The sequence below is a fragment of the Tachyglossus aculeatus genome, chromosome X2 (genome assembly GCF_015852505.1).
Source record: "Tachyglossus aculeatus isolate mTacAcu1 chromosome X2, mTacAcu1.pri, whole genome shotgun sequence".
NCBI classification, from domain to species: Eukaryota; Metazoa; Chordata; class Mammalia; order Monotremata; family Tachyglossidae; genus Tachyglossus; species Tachyglossus aculeatus.
In genome coordinates, this window is record NC_052100.1 from 23,017,138 (window position 1) to 23,042,686 (window position 25,549).

A 25,549-nucleotide genomic window follows, 5' to 3' on the forward strand; every position below is an offset into this window, starting at 1 on the left:
CCACTTTTCCATCTTGGTGCCCTTGGAAACTAAGCTTCAAAAAATCCCTCTGCCTCCATGTTCCTCTGCCCATTCATTTTAGGGGCCTGGACTTACCTCATTCCCAGCCCAGGCCTGAGGCAGCTAAGGCCCAAATTGAAGCTCGGGCAGGCCCACACTGGCCTAAATTACCACCATTTCATTTCCCTGAAGCAGGAATGCTCTCCCAGCCAATATCATTAAGTCTATTTTTAGACAGGATCAATTACAGCTGAGATAAAGTGGTCAAGGGGCCCCTGGGAGCTGGTGTCCTAGTTCATCAACGTTTCCACACATCTCTCCATAGTAGATTGGGGACCCTTTCGGCCTGGCAAGCAGGCAAAACTCTGTGACATGCCAACGGTTGTGTGGGCAAAACAGCCAGGTGTTCAGGGAACAGGCTTTCCCATTCTCCCCAAAATACACTCAACAAACATGTGGTAGGAAACAGGCTCCATTTATTTTTATTTTTAAGTATCAAACGAGACAATATTTTAGCAAAGTAAAAAACTAAAACTGTCTTCAACAACCGGCAATGAGATTTTTTTCTATTTGATCTCTACAAAGTAATTACAGATGGTTATTTAAAGCCCATCATGTTCCATGGGTTCTAAGCTATTCCAACTATGGCTGTGAATGCTCGGTGGATATGCCACTGAGGTTTAAAACCATCAGTCTTCCCTAGCAATGTCCAAAGGCAAGGAGATAAAAGCAATTAGAAAAGTTTAAGCTGTTTAAAGTTTTCCCCTTCTACATTGACAGGATTGCACAAAAGCAAGGACTGCTAAAAAAAACCCCTCAGGCTATTACTGAATTTTAGAAAAGGAAACAAAAATTTAAATTTGCTACTGACAAACACCTAGGTTTACCCACCTCACCCACTAACACAGCAGGGCCAAATCCTCCACTATGGCAGCTATGAACGGAGATCAACTCATCTGGTCATGCTCCTTGGTGACAGCCCAGTGGAATTTGGGCCAACCACAGAGAACTAACTGCGAGAATAGCCAAACCACCTGTGATCACCAACAAACCATTTAACGTGATGAAGAACTCGATCCCTCCATTATTTCCAGAAGCCTCTGGGATCAGTTCCACCTGCATATGCAGGGCAAAGAGCAGCAAATGTGCATGTTCACGCTAACAACAGTCCTGCAATCCCCGTTGGTTTCATAGACAACACCCTCCAAGCAGAGAGTAATTCAGCTCAGGTAGATCAACTATCAGCTGCATCTCCACAGGAAAAGAGGTAGCTTTTCCTGAATGGGCACACTTCACTCTCTGTGTGTTTTCTAGGCATGCCGGTGCCAGGTTTGTTCATGTGACAGTGGCCTCCTGGTTCCCTGCCCTCAGCAGGAGGGGGGTGGGGGCATAAGGATAGGTAGGGTGGATGGACTGAAGAACTGATGGAGAGGAGGAGGCAGTTAGTTCTTGGGTCTTCCACTTGGTCCTGGGCTCTCCAAAATGTGAGGGCTGGAGGGGCAGCAGGTGTGGTCCCACCTTAGCCAATCCCCTCTCTGCTTAGAAAAAGGCAAAGGGAAGCATGTCTTTGCTGGAAGCAAGTCCCAGTCTGGGCCCTGGATGATCCGTGAGAAATGTCTTCCTGCTTACATGGATTATAGCTGTCAAAACAGTTCATGTTGTTAGTAAACTGCCATTTGTTGATTAAAGCACTTTGATATGTCGCAGAGAAAAATGGTATTCCCAATCCAAACTCTGAACTACAGAGCCCTGGGTGAGTCAGGTGGCAGAAGCTAAAGCCAGAGAAGCCTGTGAGGGTGAGGGGGGAGCAGAGATGGAAGACAAGAAGAGGCGATGATCGGCCCCCAGGATTGGATGGGGTTCTTTGTCCCCCAACATTTTGGGCAGGGTAAGCACCTGTATCTAGCCTGCTCTTCCCCCCCATTGCTGCTGGGTAGGTAGGGCCAGAGCCCAGGTGTGCCAGCATGGAAGCTCCATGTTCTGCCAGATGAGGGGTCTGATGTGTTCTAAGCCCAGCTCTGCCACTTGTCTGCTGTGTGACCTTAAGCAAGTCACTTCACTTCTCTGGGCCTCAGTTACCTCATCTGTAAAATGGGGATTAAGACTGAGAGTCCCAGGGGAGACAGGGACTGTGACTCACCCGATTTGCTTGTATCCACCCCAGCACTTAGTATAGTGCCTGGCACACAGAAAGCGCTTAATAAATACCAGTATTATTCTTATTATTACCCATTCTCTACATGTTCCTGAGGAGGAAAAGTAGCTGTTTCTGCCTCTGTCTTTCTCTCTGCCTAGCCCTGTCTCTGGCTCTTGTTCTGCCTGTCTCTGCCTCTCTCTCTATCTCTGCCTGTCCTTGTCTACCCCTGCCCTTGTTTGTCTCTGCCTCTCTCTGGCTGTCTCTGTATCTGCCTTCCCTGTCCCTGCCTCTCTGTTTTTCTCAGATTTTCTCCCCTGCATCTGCATCCTGGTCCTGCATCTGGCTCTGGTCTCTGGCTCTTTGTACACACTACTGTGTTTCTGAGTCTCTGACTGTACATCTGAGGGTGTGGTTGGCTCTATTTTGCCTGTCATATTCCATGCTTCTCCCATAGTCTCCCTATCCTGGACTAAGAAAGAGGAAAGATGTGGAAATCAAAACAAACAAAATAAAGGGAGAATGGCTTTCTATGTGTGCTGCCCTCCTGCTGACTACTCCTGGCCTTGGATCCAAAGAGGACTTCACTTTCCTTTGGTGGCACACCAATGACTCAGCCCTACATCCCATTTCCCGGTGAGAATTCATGGATTGTCCCATGGTGATCATCAAGACAACTTCACAAAGGAAATTCTTCAAGCTGGAGTCAGAGTAGGCTAAAGTAGCAAAAGTAGCAAGAATAGGAAGTAGGATCTCCAGGAAGGAAAGAGGTAGGTATGCCAGGCTCAGCCAGGATTGGATCCATTTGCCAGCCAAACAAAAATACCATGGTCAGATGCTCCTTGTTTTACTCTGTGAGTCTTGTTTTGGGCAATGCATTCTATCTTAAATTTGTCTGATGCCCTATCTCAATGACCCTCTGCTTTCCTCCACCATTACTCCTAAATGTGCACAGCGTTATTTGCTCATCAGCTCATCAACCCTTCGTGTTTGTCAAGGACTGAATAACTGGAACTGGAGTCACCAGTCTGCCCAGGTAGACATAGAGTCAGACTCAGAAGAACATGGAGACATTACTTTTGGACCGTGGGGGAGAGCCAGTCTCCACCATGCTTGGAGTGTAACCTTCTATATCAAGAGCAAGGAAATTCCTGGGATCACAGCAGCCCACCCAAAGCTGTTCCCAGATTAATATCCAGAACCCATGCCCTTGCCCACAGCCATGCCCAGGCCCTCTACTTCCTTACCTTCACCATGCATATGCAAACATACACACAACACACACACACACTCTCTCTCTCTCTCTCTCTCTCTCTCCCCCTCTCTCTCCCTCTCTCTCTCCCAAAAGGATACAAGCTGGCAGGATTTTAAAATGAGGAAGTTAGTAAACCTCCTTTGGTCCACGTCAAGAGCACAAAAGTCCCGAGTGGAGACCAAAAAAACCATTGAAGGCTCGAAGCAGGCCAATGAGTAGAAAAGCTATCTTTGGTTACTACGTTTGAAGTAAGATGAGAGTTTGGATTTTGCTAATGTCTGTCTTTTCTATAGGGAGGGGCATGGCGGTGGGGGCCTTTGCACTCAACATACCTAGGAGTTTATTGAACCCTGGACCATTCTTCTGTAAAATTCTGAGAGTCCTGTAGTTAGATACCTCTAAAAAGCAGGCAGCATCTTTAATGATCTCCTGGCTGAAGGAGATGGGGAAAGAGATCTTACCTTGTTGCAGGCACACCCCTTCCCCTCTTGCTTTGTGTTTGGCTGATCCCTCAGCAGCCTGCCAATGAATCTATTCCCTCTTCTCCCTGGGCAAAGGAACCAGAGCTGGATGACAGTTGGGTTTTGTGAGCCTGGACAGGCATTCTTGACTTTGATTGCATTCCTGGCTCTGCCATCAGCTCACCATAGGCTGCTGGGAAATCCTTGTCCCCCTCTGATTGTGCTCTTCTTACCCTGGTGCTAGAAGGGTTGGCCTGCCCTAGAACCTGTTTCTCATACAGATGTGTGGTTAGAGTTTCGTGGTGCTGGCATGGGCTCAGAACTCTCAAATTAACTCCTGTTTTAGAACAAACCTTGAAGGCCAAACTTTAGGGTGTTGGTTTGGTTACCCCAAGTGCCAACAGGGGCCCATAGGATGCCTAGAGAAGACTTGGCTGGAAGGAGAAGCCACAGGGACTTAGGGAAGAAGAAGGAGAGGGAAACAGAAAGTGTCTGGGGTGCCAGGATTCTCCTAGGAAGGAAGCAGAGTTAAAAGCAGGAGTGCCAATTAAGTTTCCAAAGCATCCTTAATATGTTTAGAGCATGCAAATCAGCCTGGAGAAGTCCGCATACTCATCCAACTGGCTGCTATATTGATGGGAATGGACAATGGAAGTACATTTTCTTTAGTGTGGTTATTTTAGCACGAGGGTTGAGTTGGAAAAACCAGGTACTTACTGACATTTTGCCTGCAGTCAAACCACTGTTGAAAGGCCTAATACAAGAGAGCTTTGGTTCTGACAAAAAGGGATGGAAATCATCAAGTTAAAACCAACTCCACTGCTTCTCTGAAATAATCTGGGTGTGGAGGAGTTCCATGAGATAATGCCCCTGTAAATGACCCAATCCAGTTGTCTGGGCTTTAAAGGGTGGAGGGAGCGTCAGTTCAATCAGCCCAGCAAGGCCAGGAAGGTCTCCTGTCACAGAAATTCCTGCAGGAGACAAGAGTTGGATTCTCAAGCATAGAGGAGTGGGTTGACTCTGCTGCCTGTGTGCATTCTTCCAAGAAAAGTACCAATGCGACAGTTGGGCACAATCAGTGTGGTCCCTAATTAATCAGAGATTTAGTTTTAGCTAATTGCCTTGTCCAGCAGCAATAGGATCTGTATCAGGTGTCAGCCACCTATGGGTCTTAATCCACATCTAACCCTTTTGAGAGGCAAATGAGGCTCTGGAGCAAGGCTTTGGATTGAGGGGGTTCCCGCCAAGCACCCCCTATGTTAGTCTCCCTGAAAGCTATAGGTGACAACCAGGGGCTCCTGGCTCTGTCCGTCCCATAAATACTGGGGGCAGTGGTGGAGAGCTGGGAGAGTCAACAACAGGTAGCCCACCTGGGGCCTTCCTATTCCCGGTGTGAAGGGTGGGCATCGATCCCTAGAAGGCCACAGACCTGGCAGGCCTCTGTTTCATGGGCCCTGGGAGTCCAGGGAGGCCTCAGGGGCCTGTTTGATGTCAGTTTGCAATGAGCACCGGTTTGATGTTAGGGTTGATTTGACTCCTGCTCATACCTAGAAGCATTCTTTTCATCCTGGTGTGGCCTGGTGTGAACTCTACTTGGCATAAAGCTGGGTAAGGAGACGTGGCATAAATCAGGAGCAGTGTGGTTTATTGGAAAGTACACGGGCCTGGGAGTCAGGGGCAGCAGTGTGGCAAAGTGGCAGAGCGCAGGTCTAGAAGCCGGAGGACCCAGGTTCAAATCCGAGCTGTGCTGTTAACCTGCCCTGTGCCCATGGGCGAGTCAATTAACTTCCCTGCACCTCAGTTTTCCCATCTGTACAATGGGGATAATAATACCTGCCTTGTCTCCCTACTTCATAGGGTTGTTGTGAGGGCTGAAATGAACTAATTAACTTGAAAGTGCTTTGTGAATAAAAGCGCTAGAGAATACCACGGTTTGAGGAGCAACGTGGACTAGTGGAAAGAGCACAGGCCTGGGAGTCAGAGGGCCTGGGTTCTAATCCTAGCTCTGCCACCTGCCTGCATTGCGACCTTGGGCAAGTCACTTCATGTCTCTGGACCTCAGTTACTTCTGTTAAATAGGGATTAAGACCGTGAGCCCCAAGTGGGAGAGGAGCTGGGTCTGATCTGATTAACTTGCATCTACCCTAGCACTTAGTACAGTGTTTGACATATAATAAGTGCTTAACAGATACCATAAAAATAATATTAATGTCAAGCTAAAGAGTCAAAGTCCTGGAACAAGACAGGAAAAGCCTACCCTGGTGAGAAAACAACAGCTCATTGTCCCAGGGCTATCCAATCACCAGAACAGGGTATGAGTCTGGAGGACAGGAGATTGTGAACATTGTAGTCATGTTTATATGTGGCAGGTGAACAAAAGGAGAGGAAGAACCTAATTGTGGGGACCAAAGACCCTTTCCCAGAAATGTAGCAATAATCTTTATGTTGGACATCTAGACTGTGAGCCCGTTGTTGGGTGGGGATCATCTCTATCTGTTGGCCAATTGTACTTTCCAAGCACTTAGTACAGTGCTCTGCACACAGTAAGTGCTCAATAAATATGACTGAATGAATGAATGAAGGTGTAGCAAGTGCAGTCCTGCTTAGGAAGGAACAACTGTTGCTAAAGCTGGAACCTACTTTAGTTTTGTCAAACCTTTCAAAATGTCTTATATTTAAGGTAGTATTTCTCTCTGTTACAAGCGGCCTAAGACAGACCTGAGCTAAAGGGCTATTATCTGAGAGGTAAGCACTCTTTGAAAGCTATGCACTAGTGTTCATAGGAAGAGAGGCAGAGCATGGGCTTGTTATGAGAAATACCTACAGTTGTGACGTGTGGGCTGCTGGTCAACTTCGGCTGAGGATTTCTCTCAGGAAACACTGGAGATGCACACTGGGAGGGTGGGTTGGTGCTGGAATTCAGGGTCCCGTCATCTGAAAGCGTCTCTGAAAGATGTGGGGACCAAGCAGGCTGTGTCCAGCTTGCAACGCCGCTCACGCTGTCCCCAGAAGTACAGTGGGATGACTCTGAGCCTTCAGTGACTACCCAGGACAGAAAAAGACTAGTTAGAGTTCTGCAGAGATCATTACGTTTCCACAGAAGGTGACCGAGAAGAAGAATCCATGATTAAAGGAAAAGGAAATAAGTATCTCTTGTTTTGATCCCAAATTACAATGATATTGAATGCCCCCTCTGGAATATTGTCCGGGATCTGGTTTCACAGCTCCTTGGCTTGGAAACGACAGTGGTCGTTTTTCCATCTTCCCCATCTCAGCAGGAGAGTAACCCTGCTCCAGGGTCGGTTCCACTTCCTATTCCCCTGGATTCTGAATCCTTGCTTTTCCCTGCCTACTCCCCCGCACTGAGGCAGCTGGGGAGCAGGAGGCCCAGCCCTAGTATAGCAGTTTGGGCTGCTGCTGCAGCAGAAGAGACCCTTCCCATCCTGCCAACCACTGCACAGTCTAAATCTTGGCATGAACCTCATCCTCTTCGTGTAAGCTTCCCTTGGAATGGCCCAACCCAGCCTCAGCCAACCCCAGTCCTGGCCCATCCCTGAACAGCAATGTCAATGCCTGAGTTGAGCAAGATGAGCAACTCGCTCTGGCTACTTGGAGAAAAGAGCTATCTAAATAAGAATGTTCATATTTTTTCTGTGGAGGCATCCTTCCCACCTCAACTGGCCAGGTCAAAAATAGTTACAATTTTGTCGATTGTACTGCTATGATCAGTTGACTCACTCATAGAAGGCTGGCTGCCAGTTTCCTGTTCCAGCTCATCTTCTTCGATACAAGTTTGAATATCCCAGGACCATTGGTAGGAGGGAGGGTTCGGCAGACCTGGATAAGCTGGACTGGAATATGTATGCAGGTTCAAGGATCCCAGAATGGAAGATGTCGATTGGCCACTTGAAGAAGACGTGCTGCTATTTGAGATAGTGGAATGGGGCCTTTTAAAAGGTGTTGAATGGTCAAACGACGACACCGCTATGGATGCTCGAGATTTTGACTCTAAAAAAATGAAATGAAGATCAATCAATCAATCGTATTCATTGAGCGCTGTGTGCAGAGCACTGTACTAAGCACTTGGGAAGTACAAGTTGGCAACACATAGAGACAGTCGCTACCCAACAGTGGGCTCACAGTCTAGAAGGGGGAGACAGAGAACAAAACCAAACATATTAACAAAATAAAATAAATAGAATAGATATGTACAAGTAAAATAAATAAATAAATAGAGTAATAAATAAGAAGATCACTAGTGCATCCCCTTGAGAGCATATCCTGCTTCCAGAGAAAGTGACTGTAGAAAGATGCGTGGAAAATTAAAGTTTCACTTCTACTTAATTCCCAGAGAAGAATTCCTCAATCTGTCATTCAATCGTCGGTATTTATTGAGTGTTTACTGTGTGCAGAGCACTATACTAAGCCCTTGCAATAGTACAGTATAACAGAGTTGGTAGACATATTCCCTACCCACTGAATAATAATAATAATTATAATTGTGGTATTTGCTAAGCACTTACTATGTGCCAGGTACTATACTAAGCTCTGGGGTGGATATGAACAAATTGGGTTTGACACAGTCCCTGTCCCACGTGGGGCTCACAGTCTCAATTCCCATTTTACAGATGAGGTAACTGAGACACAGAGAAGTCACCTGCCCAAGTCACTTAGTGACTTGCCCAAGGCCACACAGCAGTCAAGTAGTGGAGCTGGAATTAGAACCCATGACCTTCTGACTCCCAGGTCCGTGCTCTCTACCACTCGGCCATGGTGCTCCCCTTCTAGGTTATGTTCTAGAGGGATTCCTCCTTCTATTCTCTGGGCCAACAGCATGGTGGGGGGGGAAGAGGGAGGAGGGGAGGAGGGCAGGGAGACAGTGGGGTAGTAACACAGGGCACCTGGGCCTTGAAGGGCCCCATTCTCTCCCTCCTTTGGGTTCCAGACAGGGGATCCATGTCCTTAGCAGGCTGTGGATTGGCCCGAAACCTTGTAGAATGTGAGTGTCCTGAATCTGATGAACCTTAGGATTCTCCATTCAGAGCTAAAGGCTCTGCATTGGGATTTTAGAGAGCCAACCTCTCTTCCTGGGGCTCTGAATTCCAACATCCTCACATATCTCACCTTCAACGTGCGACACTGGGCGGAGGAGGAAATGACTGGGTCTGCACAAACCTTATTTTTCCTCTGGATAAAATGTTCACTCGATGCAGAACCTCAGTATCAAGTACAAATGACCTCACACTCCATTCCCTGTAGCCTGAATCAGTCCCAGTTTGCCATGGCAGGATCAGGATGGCCAATTGGCAAGATTAAGATGGAATGCACCAACAGTACCTGTTCCCTTCATGATATAATCTATGGCCCGGTCACTTATGGCTGCGTCACTGGGTTCAATGTCCAAGAATGGTTTGTTGCCAATTCCCATGGACACCATTTCTCGCATCCTGAGTTCTACAATGAAAGAATATGCAAATGAAGGCCTTCAAAACCTAGCAGGACTGGTGGGTGGTTACTAAGAAACAGTCTCCAGAGCATTCCTATTCATTCATGCAAGACCTGTCTGCATGGTCTAGGGTATAGAGCCAAATCAAGTTTAGCTTTCTACTATTCTTGCATTCATTTATGCTGGAAAGAGAAATACTTCTTAGCAGGAAGTTCCTGAGCCAACTGGCTCTTGATTAGTAAAGGGGCTTGCTTTCCTCTGTGCCCTGGGAAGCCTGTTCCCTGGGGAACATTTCCTGGTTCTTAGTTCACATTTTTCTTCCTAAGGGCTCAGCGTACTTCCCTTGGACTTCACAAACTTCTGCCACCTTCTGGATCCTGGGAAGGGACTTGGTGTTGCCGTCCAATGCTTAGAACAGTGTTTGGCACATAGTAAGCAGTTAACAAATACCATTATTAATATCCCTGGCACAGAGCAGCTGCTATTGCCCTACCAGCAAGTCTCATCTGGATTTCTCAGCAAGACCCCAGTGCTGTTATGCTGTTGCAACCAGCACCACCAAACCCGGCCCGTTCATAGCTCAGTGCAGCCACAACCCAGCTTCATCCCAAAGACCCATAGCCTGGGCTTTTCCCTCAATGACTGGAAATAAGGAAAATGGCTCAGAAGAAAAACGCTAGAGGTTTTCAATGTGTAGACAGTGGAATTTCCAAATGATGGCATTTGCTAAGCGCTTACTATGTACCAAGCACTGTTCTAAGCGCTGATGAGTCTCTGGGGTTCTGTTCTGGAGCAGATAAGATTTTGCTATAATTTGTTCTTTTCTAATAAGATGACTTCTTCTGGGGACCACCCAAATGTAGGTCTACTCTGGATGAACTCTTCTACCAAGTATGGAGTCAAATTCCCTGGCTTTCCCATAGTCTGACACACCTTGGGCCTGAACTTTAGACTCTAAAGGGTGGTGACTGCTGCTGCTGTCCTTGGACTTTCTGGAATTTCAGGCCTCATACCTCGGTTTCTCAGAGCTTGTCTCCAGAGGATTTTACCAATGATGTTTGTCCAAGAAACTTTCACTTCCGCTGAACGGGCTTGTAGGATGAATGTATCCTGAGACTTTCTCCTTCTTCGAAACCAGATCTCAAACCTTAGGCCACTGTCTCCAACACTCTCTGTCATTCCAATTTCAGCAGTCTAAAAACATAACAAAGACTAACCATCAATCTGTCAGTAGTCCAGGGGAATTTGGAGCACAAGGATTCAACAAAGCTATTTTTATTTCCAGGTATTTGAAGAGAAGTGGTGTGGTCTAGTGGAAAGAGCACAGGCCTGGGAGTCAGAGGATCTGGTTTCTAATCCCAGCTCTTCCACTTACTTGCTGTATGACTTTGGACAACTCACTTAACTGCTCTGTGAATGAATTTCCTCATCTACAAAATGAGGATAAAATACCTGTTCTCCCTCCCCCTTAAACTGTTAGCCCTTTGTGGGACAGAGACTGTGTCTGACCTGGTTACCTTGTTTCTACCCAGTGCTTGGCATATAAAAATGCTGCATAAATATTATTTTTATGTTTCAAAGGTCTTACTGTTGACTGTATTTGTAAAATTGCATTACTGGTCTTTTAGTAGAGACGGATCCTCTGGATAGCTGTACATTCCCCTTCCAACCTCTGGGAAGGGAGGAAGAAGGGAAGAAGGGAAGATGGAGGATTCAGCTTTCTGTTTGGAGATTGGGGTATTCGTGGCTCAGAGCAGACCTGGGCCTTGTTCAAAGAGAGAGGATGGAAAGTTTTGAGGAGGTGGGGGGTTAGCAGTAAGGACTCCCTAGAACCCTGGCTAAGCCACCCAGCACTCAGAACTTCCCACCAGAGGGCTTGTATGCTTGCTCCCTCCCTCCCACCCCTCTCAGCTGGTGTCCTGAATGGCCTTGTTCCAGATGGCAGGCCCCAGAGAACAGAACCTTTGTTCTAGATGAATTTAAAGAAGCATGGCCTAGTGGAAAGAGCATGGGCCTGATAATCATAGGACCTGGGTTCTCCCAGCACTGCCACTTGCCTGCTGGGTGACCTTGGACAAATTACTTAATGTCTCTGTACCTCAATTTCCCTATTTGTGAAATGGGGATTAAGTACCTCTTCTCCCTCCTACTTAGATTATGAGCCCCAGATGTGACAGGAGTTATGTCTGACCTGATTTTCTTGTATCCACCCAAGCATTTAGCACAGAACTTGGCACATAGTAAGTGCCTAAAAAATGCGGCAATTATTATAATTATTAGAGCTCCTCGCTCAGCCTTCTACATGGGGCAAGGGACTGAGATTGGAAAGTTATCCTCACACCGAGAACCCAGGTCTCTTAACAGCCAGTCTTTCCCCTGGCTGCCTCTAGGAAGGGAAAAGAAGGAAAACCCCAGCCCCAAATCCATCTTGAATATCAAGTGTAATCTGATTTCCTAAGGAAAAGCCATGGATTGTGCAGCATCCACAGGCTAACCTAAGTGTCTTCATATAGTGACACTTCCCATGCCTAGATCAGCTGGAGGGCAAGGGCAAATTCTGGTCCAAAATGAAGGTAAAATAGACCCAGATTACTTTTCCCCCAGCAGAGAGGGAGGCTCCAGCAGGGAAGAATTGAGATTCCAGCCCAGGGTTGCAGGGCCAGAGCGCTCTCCAGCGCTCATGCCCATTTTCCAAAAAGAGAAAACCCTTGACATATGGCATTGATGAGAAAATGAGCCACCACACCTGGGGAAGGAAATGAACACAGAGCCTGGGAGTCATGCCCCATTCCGCACCTATATGCTCAGCTAGAAATCTTCAAACACATCTTGCTGAGTTTGGCCTAAAGCCGACATCAGGCCAAAACAGTTACTTTCCGATGCACCTTGTTATGAAGGACTTGGGAGGGAGTTTCCGAAAGGTGGGAGAGAGGGAGCGATGAGAACAAGACTCGATGAGTAGGTTACTTTGAAAGGACTGTAGAGTGTGAAATGGGGTGTAATAGGAGGAGAGAATGGACAGACTGGAGGGATATTTATAATTAAGTACCTTAAAACCAGTGATCAGGAGTTTTTGATGTTTTTGAGAGGGGAGTTGTATGAAGAACAATGTGCAGAATGATGTTTTAGAAAAATTATCTGGGCAGCTGAGTCATCTGGTTTAGAGAGGAGAGCAGGTGGAGGTAGTGAGATCAGCAAGAAGACTGATGCAATAATAAATAATAATAATAATGGTACTTGTTAAGTGCTTGTTATGTTCCAAGCACTGCTGTAAGCTCTGAGGTAGATACAAGCTAATCAGGTTGGACATAGTCCCTGACCCAAATGGGGCTCACATTCTTACCCTCATTTTACAGATGAGGCAACTGAAGCCCCCTCCCCATCCCCCCGCCCTACCTCCTTCCCCTCCCCACAGCACCTGTATATATGTTTGTACAGATTTATTACTCTATTTATTTTACTTGTACATATTCACATATTCTATTTATTTTATTTTGTTAATATGTTTTGTTTTGTTGTCTGTCTCCTCCTTCTAGACTGCGAGCCTGCTGTTGGGTAGGGACCGTCTCTATATGTTGCCAACTTGTACTTCCCAAGCACTTAGTACAGTGCTCTGCACACAGTAAGCACTCAATAGATATGATTGAATGAATGAATGAAAGCACTGAAAAGTTATGTGACTTTAATAATAATGATGGCATTTGTTAAGCACTTACTATGTGCAAAGCACTGTTCTACGCATCAGCAGGGGGATACAAGGTGATCAGGTTGTCCCACATGGGGCTCACAGCCTAATCCCCATTTTCCAGATGAGGTAACTGAGGCACAGAGAAGTTAAGTGACTTGCCCAAAGTCACACAGCTGACAAGTGGTGGAGCCAGGATTAGAACCCATGACCTCTGACTCCATGACTGTGCTCTTTCCACTGAGCCACGCTGCTTCTCTAACAAGTCCCTGGACTAGCATTTGGATGGAGAGAAAGGCTTGGATTCTGGAATTGTGGAGGAACAACCCAACTGATTTAGTGACAGACTGAATATGGAGGATTGAATGAGAGGTAGGAGCCCCAGGGTAATGCCAAGTTTAAGAGATGAGAAAGATGGTGATACTGCTAACTGTGATAGGAAAAACTAGGTCACAGAGAGGACTGGGGAGGAAAGATGAGGAATTCAGCTTTGTATATGTCAAGTCCAGTGGGACTTGCAGGTAAACATATCCTGGAGGTGGAGGAGATGCAAAATTGCAGAGGAGGTGAGAGATGGGTTCTTGCTAGGTGGGTGGGGTCCTACATGGGGGCTCACAATCTAAGAGGTAGAGAGAGCAGGAATCTTATTCCCATTTTCTAGTGAAGAAACAGGCCCAGAGAAGTTAATGACTTCCCCAAAGTCACACAAAAGGTCAGTGACCTAGGTGGGGCTAGAACCTGGGTCTCCTGACTCCTAGGCCTTTGCTCTTTCCATTAAGCCATGCTGCCTCTTATGTTTGAAATGTCTTCAGACACTTCTGGAGCTTCTCTTTCCATCCTGGCTAGGAAATCTGTGTTCTATCTTCCAGGCTTGAGGCTGGGTAGGGGAACATGGCAGGTTTGCCCTCCTCACTACAAGACAGGAGAAGAACTATAGGCCTTTAAAATTTTGAGAAACAGACCTGGTTTGTGGTGAGGATGTTCTTTTGGGAATTGGAGAAGGTACAAACACCCACAAGGGACTCAGGAAATGTGAACAATCCTAGCAGAAAATCATACCATTTGAGTCCATCGAGCAACAAGCAATTGTTTTGGATCCCCAGGTTTGGTTCCTGGGATCAACGTTTTCCAAGAATTTTATTCCATCTGCTTATTTCTGATGTTTTTGGTTGTTGAAATTGTTTTCATTTTTTTTGCATTGGATATTCATGGTTTTAGATTCCAGTCTCTCCTACTTCTAACATGTGCCTCTTGGGAGCCAGGGGTAGCGTCTGTGGTAATTTTTTTGTAATCATCCCAGCACTTTGTATAGGGTTTTACACATTGTAACTGCTTAATAAAACGCCAGTGAGAATTATAAAGGTGATTAATAATGGCAATGAGGTTGTTTTCATTCAAAAATAGGAATTGAAAACCAGGAAACACCTGGTTTTTCCAACAGGGACTTCTGCTGTACTGTCCGGCAAAGCATGAAGAACACAACCTCTTTCCTGTTGAGGCATGTAAACCCAACCCCATTCCCTCTATGCCCCCCACATGCTCTATCCTCCTTTATTCCTGGCCTGTGGCTTTCTTGCCCCCACCTCAACTGACCCCCAATTCATCCTCCAATTCTCCTGTCTCCCCAGTTCTCCCTGTGCTGTTTTTCTTTCTCCCTTGACTTTTCTATTGCTTTCAATTTGATCTATGTAGTTACTGCTGCTGCCAATACTACCACCACCACCACACCACCTCTGGGCCCTTCCCCAGTTTGTGGTGCCAGGTTTCTGGGGGCTGCAAAACTGGGTAAATGGGACCTGACTGTTTTGGGGTGGGGGTGGGGGGGGATGGCAGACAGCGCTGTGAGGATAGTAGAGGAGGTCTTTGAGGGACCTCGCTGGCCTCTTCCCCTTCTGCTTGCCTGCCTTCCCAACAACCCTTCCCAGCCTGGCACTCCTAACCTTCTCCAGACTGGTCCTGCCAACCCTCCTCAGTCTGGCCCTTGCCAACCCATCCCAGTCTGGCCCTTGCCAACCCTCCTCAGTCTGGCCCTGCCACCTTTCCCTGGTTCCAAGTCTCCCTGGTCTGGCTCTGCCAACTTTCCCTGGTCTTGCCCTGCCAATCCTCTCCGGTCTGGCCCTGCCAACCTTCTCAGATCTGGCCTTGCCAACCCTCCCTGGGCTGGCCCTGCCTTCTCAGCTTTGCAGTTTCAGAAAGCAGGAACCGCAAGCCAGGGAAGGGGCTGTGCTGGTGGCTCATGTGGGGGCTAAGTTAGTGGCTGAGGTGGTGGTAGCAGCAGCAGAAGCAGCTGTTAAAAGATAGTCAGAGGTTAAAAGATTGAAATGTTGTTGGGGGAGAGAGGATGGTGTGGATATTGTGGACCCAGGGCAGGAAAGGCAAATTTGGGGAACAGAGGAGAGGACACAGCAGTGCCAGAAGCAACAATGTTAGCAGCTGTGACTAAATATATAAAAGTTAAAAGGATAGAAGTTTATCATCCATGCTTAGACAAATCGAAGGTTAATTCTATTATCATGATATAGAAATGAGTTCTTAAAATATTAATCAGGGAAGCGGGGACAGTGAGACAAATCATCTGGGGACAGAGATGGGAAGGGCTGGGGCTACTTCCCTGGGGAATCCACAAATGCAAAAACCTGAGAAGTCATTTCAATAGGAAGTGATTTCAGAGGGGTTGATGTGGAACCCTTTCCTGTTCTGAAAGACTTCCTAACATAGCAGACTGCATTTCCAAAATCAGTATCATTGTCAGAAGATTACGAACCCTTCTGGATTAGAGCCAATGTTTTCAGAAACAATGAATTGTGGTGTCTACCAGGGACTTAGAATGTGTCAGAGAACTAACACTGGGAGAGATACAAAGGAGTCACATTGGACTCTGTCTTTGTCCCCACTACGGCTCACAAGAAATAGGGAGAAAACGTCTCTTACCCCTATTTGCAATCAGAAAAATCAGGCACAGGAAGGTAAAGTGACTTGCCCAATGTCACACAGCAGGCCAGGGGCAGAGCCAGGTATCATGACTGACATTTTCATGGCCTTTCCACTAGGTCATGTTGCCCTCCTGGATTTATGGCCAAAGGCATCAAGATGCCACCCCAATTACAAGCACCTGCTGAGATTTTGCTCTGTGAGCATTTTCCTTCCCCAGCCAATCATGTTTACTGAGTGCTTACTAAGTTGGCAAACAGAGTTGGCAAACATGTTCCTTGCCCACAACAAGCTGGCCTTAGTGAGAACAGGTTGGACAAGCCAATCGTTAACCAAGAGAACAATCAGTGCCTTGAATCCTATGAATCTGATGATGAACGGATGATTATTACCTTGAAAGACTGTTTGTACATGTAAACATCATATCCCCCATCAATCTTTTTGGTCTTGCTAAACAAGATGAGATCTTCAAACAGGAAGACATGTCTTAGATACTTTTTTCTTCCACAAGAAACGATAAACTCATCCTGGCATCTCAGCTGTCCTTGCTCTTTTAAGTTAACCTGAGAGAGAAAAAGAAGCCCTAATCAATGGAAGATGTTTGCAAGAAGCAGGAGAGAAGGGGTGAAGGGATGACTAAGCAACAACAATTAGGTTACTAGCATTTCTTTGGAATGCCTCTTTTAGCAGAGTGAAATGTGACTCTGTTTTTAATCATTTGCCCAGTAGGCCACATTCAGATCTGCACGTCTGTGCAGAAGGATCCCACAGGTTCCATGGCAGGGAGCTGGGCCGTCTTGGGAACAATCTGTATCTATATCTTTATTCATTCATTCAATCATATTTATTGAGCATTGACCGTGTGCAGAGCACTGTACTAAGCGCTTGCAAAGTACAATTCAGCAGCAATGGTCTTTAATGTTCTTTAAATGAAAATACAAACTGGTTTCAAAAGTAGAAAGAACCTTTCCTGTTTAAACACACGTCTCTGAAAAGTGAACTAAGGTCACACACCCTAGACCTTTTGAAACCCAGAGTGTTTGGCCAGAAGAAATCAGGTGGTGGCATATAAAATTTTAATTGAGACTGGAAAATGTGATCCTCTAGATTCTGGAGCTCATGATCAGCAGATTCATCATCACAAAACACTAGCAAATGTTGGGGGAACCATGGGAAATTAGGTCAGCTAATTGGTATTATTATGAGCCAATAGGCAATTCGGGATCTGTGGCAAGGCTGGAGTGCATGGAGTTCCTCTGGGGTTGAAATTCCCCAAGGCTGCTCCAGGCTAGGAGTTTTCCTGCCAGTCTCTCCCTTGGTGGTGTCTTTGAGGTGACATCAACTTCTGATGGAGCCAATTTGTGAGCTTGGGAACAAAAACATCCACCCTACCAAGAGGGACCTTTCCTGGGGCTGATACAAGCAAGTGAGGACTACTCACATCACACCCTCGAATGGCATCCATGGCAAGCAGGTCATTCCCATGGCGGAGCTGGAATTTTACCATTTCCTCAGCAGCCCGGAGGTCACTGAGTTCTTGAGCCTGGGTCTTGGCACATTCCTGAATCAGGTCCTTGAGCAGGAGGGCATATTTGCTCATTCGCTGGATTGGCTTGAGCAAATAGGAGGCCAGATCCATTTTATCCCCCAGGTCCTGCTGCTTATTCTGCAAGAGCATCAGAGGCAGAATGACAACAGACCATTAGAAGGGAAACTTCTTGAAGGCCGGGCTGTATTTTACTGCTATTCTATTTACCCAAATACTTAGCAAAGTGCTCAGCCCACAGTAGGTGCTCAATAAATATTATTGAATGATTGATGGGTTGGACAGTGAGTATCACAGTCGGAAACAGGGTCATTCAGACCCATTTATTACAGGGAGTGTGGTCCATTGCCAAAAAGTAGGTAGGAATTACTTTAAAGAAGATGTTTCCATGGCTGGTAAGCAAAGCATCAGATTGAGGTTTGTTCTTGCTGTACAATGCATACAACCCAAACTGTTCTTCCTGAAAAAGTAGAGAAAAAATGTTTTCATGGTAAAGTCGATAAACGTTTACATTTATGAAGAGCATTCGGCAATTCTTAATAGGAATTTGCATTGTAGCAGTGAGAGGATGTGGAAAAGTGTCACTCCAGTTCAATCCAAGCTCAATCCCGCTGTGGCCTTCTCTGACTCAGGACTTTCTCTGGAGAATCTGGGTTCTTTTCAGATCAACCTAACTTTTCATTAGCAAAGTACCCATGCTCTCCCCCAAACCAACATAGGTGAAAATCTAGGGAACCATTGATTTTCCAAAACAGATTCAATTTCTAGATTACTTAATTTGTTGTAAGCACCAGGATGAGAAAAAAAGCATTACTACTGAATACACCGGACAGGTGACTTGGAGGCTTAAACTTAGAGTAATTGATTATTATTGGGATTTAAAAAATTCTAAAATGAAAAGTGACCATTGCTTCTCTAATAATATTATGATCTAGAATGTGTTACTTTGTGTAGAAGAAATAGCAACATTCTTTTGGTGAAGTAGGAAGGTTTTTACAAAGTAGATTAATAGGCCTTAACATCATGTGGATTTTCATAACCGTCTAGATAAATTTACCACACCAGTATTAAAATTTGACATGGAACATTTCACTGCATGTGTAGGCAGTGATAGTGAAATAAAGGAGAAAAATCACTGGGCAACAGTGGAATTTGAGAGATAAACAGTTGTGCTTCCTGCTCATTGAACATCAGTTCTGATTACCTACACTTGCCAGATGAAAGAAAAACATAATTCGGAGGTACCTAAAAGTCTCACTTCATCTGCCAAAGAGCCCTGAAGAAAGTTCATGTGAATCTGACTGTGTGGTGACCAGAGCTGAGTGCTTAGCATGCTCAAACAAACACCACCAACAAACCCAATGGATCACAAAACCACTAGTTCCAAATGTAACTTCAGACCACCCAAATGGCTGCAAGTCAAACCCCTGAAAAATTGAAGACACAAGAAACTCGGCAACTACATCTAAGTAGTCCTACCAGAACATAGGGTTCCTTGTTGCTGGCCTCTACCAACGACTGGGGAGGTCTCAGAGACACTTTCTACTGGATTGCATTTATAACTCTGCGTGCTGCCAGAAGAAAACTTTGGAACACCTTGATAGCCCTGTCCTTGCTCTCCTTCTCTGCCATCCTGAATGTGGATACCACATTCAGCACCTCAAGCTTAGTCTATCAAGAATGGAACTCCTCATCTTCCCTCCCAAATCTTCTCCTCCACCTACTTTTCCTTCACATTTGACAATACCTCCATCCTCCCCAGGCCTTCAAGTCTCAAACCATGGTGTTCTCTTTTACTCCTCCATTTATTTCAACACCCATATTCAGTCTTTCACCAAACTCTTCTGGATCTTTCTTCAAAAGATTCTGGGGATCCTCCTATTCCTCTTTAACCAGATGGCCAGCACATTGGTTCAGAAACTTGTCATATCCCAACTTGATTCTGCATTAGTCTCCTTGATGATCTCCTAACCTCCAGTCCCTCTCCACTCCAGGCCATATGTCATTCTGTTTCCTTTCCCAGATTATTTTTCTAAAACAACACTGCATACTTCTGCCCACTCCTCAAAAACCTCCAGTTGTTGTTCATTCCTCTCCAGATCAAGCATGAACTCCTGACCTGATTATCTTGTTTCCACCAGTATTTAGTACAATAGCACATAGTAAGCATTTAACAAACACCATTAAAAAATGCTTTAAGAAAGCTTTCTTCCTCTTACTTATCCACTCTTTTCTCTTATTACAGCCCGGCCCATGCTATTCTTTCCTCTCAAGCTAATCTTCTCATTGTGATCAGTTCTCCTCTCTCCCACCACTGAACTCTTGTTCATGGTCGTCCCGCTTTCTGGAAATCACATCTTCTACATGAGGCCTTCCTGGATTAATTTCTATCCTCCTCACTTTATATCCCCTAACTCCCACATCACACTTTCCCATCGACACGTTTGTGCCACCTAAGCAGTTAAAGTACACTCATCCCTATGGTAGCCATCATGTACATATCTTATATACTCTATTACCTGTACATAAATTCTGTGGGGCTAAATGTGGGGTGAACATCAAGTGCTTAAAGGATACATATCCAAATGCATAGGTGATGCAGAAGGGAGAGGGAGTAGGGGAAATAAGGGCTTAACTGGAGAAGACCTCTTGGAGGAGATGTGATTTTAATGAAACTCTGAAGGTGGGGAGGGGGATGGTTTGTTGCACATGAAGGGGGAGGGAGTTTCAAGCCAGAGGGAGGATGTGGGCAAGAAGCCTCTGAAAAATGCAAAGTTCACTCATGTGTCCTGAGAAGTTAATCAAGATGTTATAGACATGGTGAAATGGTTGGTTGAGTCAGAGTTGAAGGTGCCCTGTCTAACATTTCTCCCTCACCTGGCGGTGAAGCTAGGGCTGAATGGTAGGCTCAGTCATGTACAACGTAACTTATGCTGCTATACTTGAAGATGCAAAGAGGGATCAGCAAGCTGTAGTCAAAATATGCTCCCAATAAATTTGTAAACTAAGCTATGAACATCTTCAAAAGTCATTGAGACAGAGGTTAAGGAACTACTTTAGGCTCTACAGATACATTCAAAAAGGCATGCAATGATAAGGAATCACATCTATTCAGCAATATACTCTATGGACTGGAAATAAGTCTGAAGAAAATGGATGTACCAATTCACACCCAGGAAACCCTACACTGTACACCATGCCCTACTAGGTAAAGTTCCACAGAAGAAAATAGAAGGTGCACTAACTCCAGGAGCAACAACTCCATTGACAAAGGGTCATCACCCCCATGGAGTTGGGCCTGAAGAAGCAAAGTCATTAGTTTCATTCTCACAACTTTGTGGACTGTTGGCCCCATGCAGTGAGAAGTGGGTCAGTATTAAGCAGGAGTCACAACAGGGCTCCTGACTGTACTATTACTAACAATAATAATGACTGTGGTATTTCTAAAGCACTATGTGCCAAGCACTAGGGTAGATATAGGATCATAAGGTTGAACACCATCCCTGTCCCACACAGGGGAATAGGTATCTAATCCCCATTTTACCAGTGAGGAAACTGAAGCACAGAGAAGCTAAGTGACTTGTCCAAGGTCACACAGCAGACAAGTGGTGAACTGGGACTAGCACCCAGCTCTCATGACTCCCAGGCCTATGTGATTTCCACTAGGACATGGTGCTTCTTTATGGTTTTCTCTGCACCCTTTCTGGCCCCAGCCTCAAAGGTTGTTTTCTAGTGATATGTCACTTTTGTGTTTATTTTTGCACCTCACTCTATTTACTGATGAGCTGGGTGTAGGTGAGGCTGGTAGTTTTTAGGAAGACCTTTCCTAGTCCCCTTCCCCATCCAGGCTGAGCGGTGTTCTCCTGCCAAGGGCTGCTCAGAGATCCAGGCTGACTCTTCTGCGACCAAGCAACCAATATCTTGGACTCTCATTGGACTTTTTTGAGGGCAGGTATAAATTATAAGGAGTTGGTGGGCAGAGCATTTATGCACGAATTGTGTTTTATTAATGGCGATGACTTATGTTGAGACATCCACAATCTCTTGTCCAGTCCCCCTGAAGCCAGCAGTGTGCTTTGTGAGGTGGTCATTTAGGCTATAGGGGATATCTGTGGCCATTGAACAGTGTCTCCCTGTCAGCCTTCTCAGCAGCAGATTCTGATGGGGTGTTCATTAGGAAATCAGGTGTGGTTCTGAGGCCACAGAACAGACTACATCTAGATGCCCTTTCAGCTTCAGCTCCTGCTGTTTCCTCACATCCAGTTTGTACACCTCTGTTGATTGAGGCACTCCCATCTGCTGGACCAGTTGTTAGGATCTTCACTGGGAATCCAACTGTGACCTGAGTCCATTATACAGAATACCTTTGTGCCCTCTCAGCAGCAGATCCAACTGGGTCCCCAATTCACCTCTACAAAAGTATAGGAGACCGATGGGCATTGATTGTGGGAGTGCCACTTGTATACTGAAAAACTGTTGAAAGGAGTGACGTACTGTGGCATCAATCAATCAATCGATTATATTTATTGCTTACTGAGTGCAGAGCACTGTACTAAGCCCTTGGAGTATAGCAGATTTGATAGACACATTCCCTGCCCACAAGAAGCTCACACTGACTCCCTTCTGGATATTTAACCTCAGGTGTGTCCGTGTTTCCCCCTTTCTGGATCTACCATGTCTCTGCAGGTTCACTTCCTTGACTGTGTGTATGGTGGGTGGTGTGTGTTTTTGTGGTATGAGTGTTTGTGCCCACCTCCCTGGCTCCATATATATGTTCATGTGTCCACTACTCTGGTTCCAGATGAAACTATCTCTCATTTTTTCCCCCAGTTCCACTTTGAAGGAAACTGACCCCAAGTTCAAAATTAATTGCTGGTACCCCTGCAAGAACCAATCTGTATCTGCACTTGATGCAGAGGGGACTGCTGTGTCACTTCAACCTTGTCAGACACAGCCACACCCAGTGATAAAATCTGAGCATCATTTTTTATACCACAGAGCTCCCATCTGACTTCTTGAGCCCTCCCACTCTGCCACCTACAATGAGGTTCACGCATCCTACTCTATGGGAGAGCTGAAAGAGGGTAATTATAGAATGGGTGGATAGAAGAAATTAAGCTAAATGAAGCAAAACTTCAAAACAATGTGACATAGCAATGGACAGCTGGGAGACAGTAGCAGAAGTTAGATTAGGTGGTTTGGGTTGTGACAATTAGAAATGGAGTAACTGCCATGGAGCAGAGGCTTTGGGAAGATTTTGACACAGAGAGAGAACTGGACATCTGTAGTTAACAAATGCAACAGTGCATCAGGAGGAAATATTTGCATGTTACAAAGGGCAGAAGAGCTTGTCACTCAAGCATTGGTCTTAACAGCTCCATCTACTCCCATCCTAATACAAATTTCATTGCCTACCGCACCATCTTGGCAGGAAGGATATATTTAAGTGTTTACGCATATGGAGGAGTTGAGAAACCCTTTTGTAGGTCAGCTCCATGGTCATCAAAAATAGTGACGTGGAAGAGATATTTCTGCTTCAGATAGACAGGAAAAGCAGGTGTGCAAGATTACTCAATGACCTTTAGCTTTACCACCTGGGCCAGATCCTGGAGCATGAACATGTGCTATCTGGGGCCAAATGACCATTCTCAATATCCTGGCCAAGGTTTTCTGACACAGTCTCAGGCAGGAGAACCAGCTTGGTTTAATGTCCTGCTCATTTCTCTGTGAGGAGTTACTGGATAGGGTTATGCATGCTACTAATGACTGCTTTCCCTTTGAAAAAAATAAATCAGCACCCGTCTTTCTTTCCAACTTAAAAAAACAAGTTTAAGTCTCACTGGATTGTAAGTTCCTTAAGGGCAGGGATCATGTCTACCAACTCTGTTACAGTGTACTTTCCCTAGTACTTAGTACAGTGCTCTGCACACAATAAGTGCTCAACAAATACCATTGATTGATTCCTCAAATCACAAATGGACCAACAAGCAAGTAGCTGTCTATAACCAAAGAACCAAAGTTTTAAATTATGTGGTGTGAGTTGTTGAAAAATGAGCTTGCTACTTCATCATCTGCTCCCTGAAAATTACCCCCTGATCAAGAGCTAATCCAATGTGTAGGTGGTACGTGTTTGTCGTATGTTTAAAAAAAAGGCACACATTTAGCATACCCCATCCATACTTTGCCTATGTACAACTCCATTACATAGAACTATTGAATATTAAATATCTATCTCCATATTTATTTCCCAACTTTTTTTCCATTACACATAACTTAGGACCCAGTGAAGTGGATCGATGGAAAACCAAGCTGGGTGCATAGAAAGAGTCTGGCATAGGCTGGCTGTTGACAAATTGTTCCAGGGATCATGAATGATTCCCTCTCTTCCTGGTGGGGAGAACAACATTAGGATAAAGTGTTGGCAGCTTTTCTCACAGCAGGTTTCCTGGAAGGTTGTGCCTGTGTCCTGCTCCATTTTCTTTCTGATCACCTCAGTGAAAAGCTGACATCCCACTTCCTTTTCTCTGTCCCCTGTCTCCCTAGGATTTCCAACATGACCAGACAGCTTTGTGGGGAAAAGTTTTACAGTGGAAATTTGGTCCTGAAACAGAACTACTGTCAGCAGCCAAGTAGAAAAAGTTTCTCTCATAGAGGAGGCTGGACATGTAATCAGAGGAGGTGACTAAATGGAAGAGGCAAGTCTCCAGTCAATCTCCAGTCCACTCACATTTTCTCAAAGTGGGCCAAGATGGGCAGCTGTGTTAGCTGGTGTCCCCTAATAACTCATGTCTATCACCTCTTCTTTTATTTTCAGGTTATTGGCCCAGCAACATTTGGATATTTGGAAGAAATTCTAATTGATCTATAGACCAATGACCATATAATCTTGAAGTTCTAATTGATACAACCCAATTGGGGCACTCCTAAAGTCCACCCTCAGGGTAGTTTCTAAATTTGAAGTAGATACCATTCAAAATGTTTTTCCAAATTCCTCAAATAGCTAATGTCCAGAATCAATCTCCAAGACCAGCCACTGCTCCAGGGAGCTCTGTAATGCACGCTACCTCTTTAAACAGTTTTTCCCTCTCAACAAAACACCAAATACATAAGCCACAGGCTGATTTACTTTGTTATAATGCAAATCTGTCTAGCTCTAATCACCTGGTTTCTTTTAAGGACCAACCATTCTGGGAAATAGGACTTACATGTCTGAGGAAACAGTGGCTGACAGGCAAGGGACAGTTCCTGCAGTGTTCCAGCTCTTTCAGAAAATAATGGCTGTGAAAATCATGGAGCTTCTCCAGATTCCCAAAGATTACATTCCTCTTCCCTCTCAAGTCCTGGGGCAGATCAATCCTTTCCATTTCTGGAAAATAGTTGTCGATGATGTATCCTAAGGCTCTAACATATTCCCTTTCGGTGGCAATCATTTCATCCATTATATGCTGTACTTTATTGCTGGAAGACACAGAAGAGTGACTTTGAACACTGACAAAATATGGTAACATCTCATCAGTTCCTCGAACACTATGGCCATAGTTACAGAAAGATTGTTTTGTTTAAATACTGCTTGTTTTATTTAATCTTCATAAATATTTATTTTATTAGTGATCGCTCATGAAAACACACAAAATGGAAAGTGGGTATTTGGAAATCATTAGAAACAGTGATCATTCAGAAGTGGGGAAGCAAGTTGGTTCCCTGAAATACGATACGCTAGTGACCTTTCAACTCCAATTTTCCAGTGCTGAGTGGGCCTCTAAATTGTTTTCTGTTCCCTAACAGTCACCATCTCAATGCATCTGAAGACATTCCATGAGAGAAACCAGAAAGGAGAGGCAGAAAGCAGCATAAACATTTCCCATTTCACTTGCAAAAGATTGTTGACCTTTTTCAGGTGCTACAAAGGTTCAAGAAAGAATATTTATTCATAGCTTTTTTAATTGTCCAGTTCCCTCATTAGCACTGAAGCTTCTTGTTGGGAGACAATGTGACTTGGGCTTCCTAAGCAGGGCATTGTACTCAAAAGGTGCTTGGTAAACTGCCATTAATACTACTTCTACTATCCATCAGTTAACAAACTATGGATGA

The 25,549-nt window shown here is 45.2% G+C and overlaps 1 protein-coding gene across 5 annotated transcripts in view; it reads right to left on the reverse strand.

The window, feature by feature from the left end:
* Positions 1–487: 487 nt before the first annotated feature.
* The window catches only part of PLEKHG4B (pleckstrin homology and RhoGEF domain containing G4B), a 96,266-nt gene continuing 71,204 nt past the window's right edge, over positions 488–25,549 (reverse strand). Inside the window, exons 15-24 of one of the 5 annotated variants that reach the window (XM_038771386.1) lie at positions 24,664–24,916; positions 17,829–17,918; positions 17,354–17,578; positions 16,305–16,475; positions 10,310–10,490; positions 9,188–9,304; positions 7,589–7,858; positions 6,675–6,892; positions 4,568–4,626; positions 488–1,640 (exon numbers count right to left, since the gene is read on the reverse strand). In XM_038771386.1, coding sequence (XP_038627314.1) covers positions 4,585–4,626; positions 6,675–6,892; positions 7,589–7,858; positions 9,188–9,304; positions 10,310–10,490; positions 16,305–16,475; positions 17,354–17,578; positions 17,829–17,918; positions 24,664–24,916 — 1,567 coding nt within the window. In that variant the 3' untranslated portion in view covers positions 488–1,640; positions 4,568–4,584. Of the gene's footprint in view, positions 1,641–2,341; positions 4,822–6,487; positions 6,893–7,588; positions 7,859–9,187; positions 9,305–10,309; positions 10,491–16,304; positions 16,476–17,353; positions 17,579–17,828; positions 17,919–24,663; positions 24,917–25,549 lie in introns of those variants that run through there. The other 4 variants (XM_038771389.1, XM_038771385.1, XM_038771387.1 and 1 more) reach the window with 4 other exon arrangements.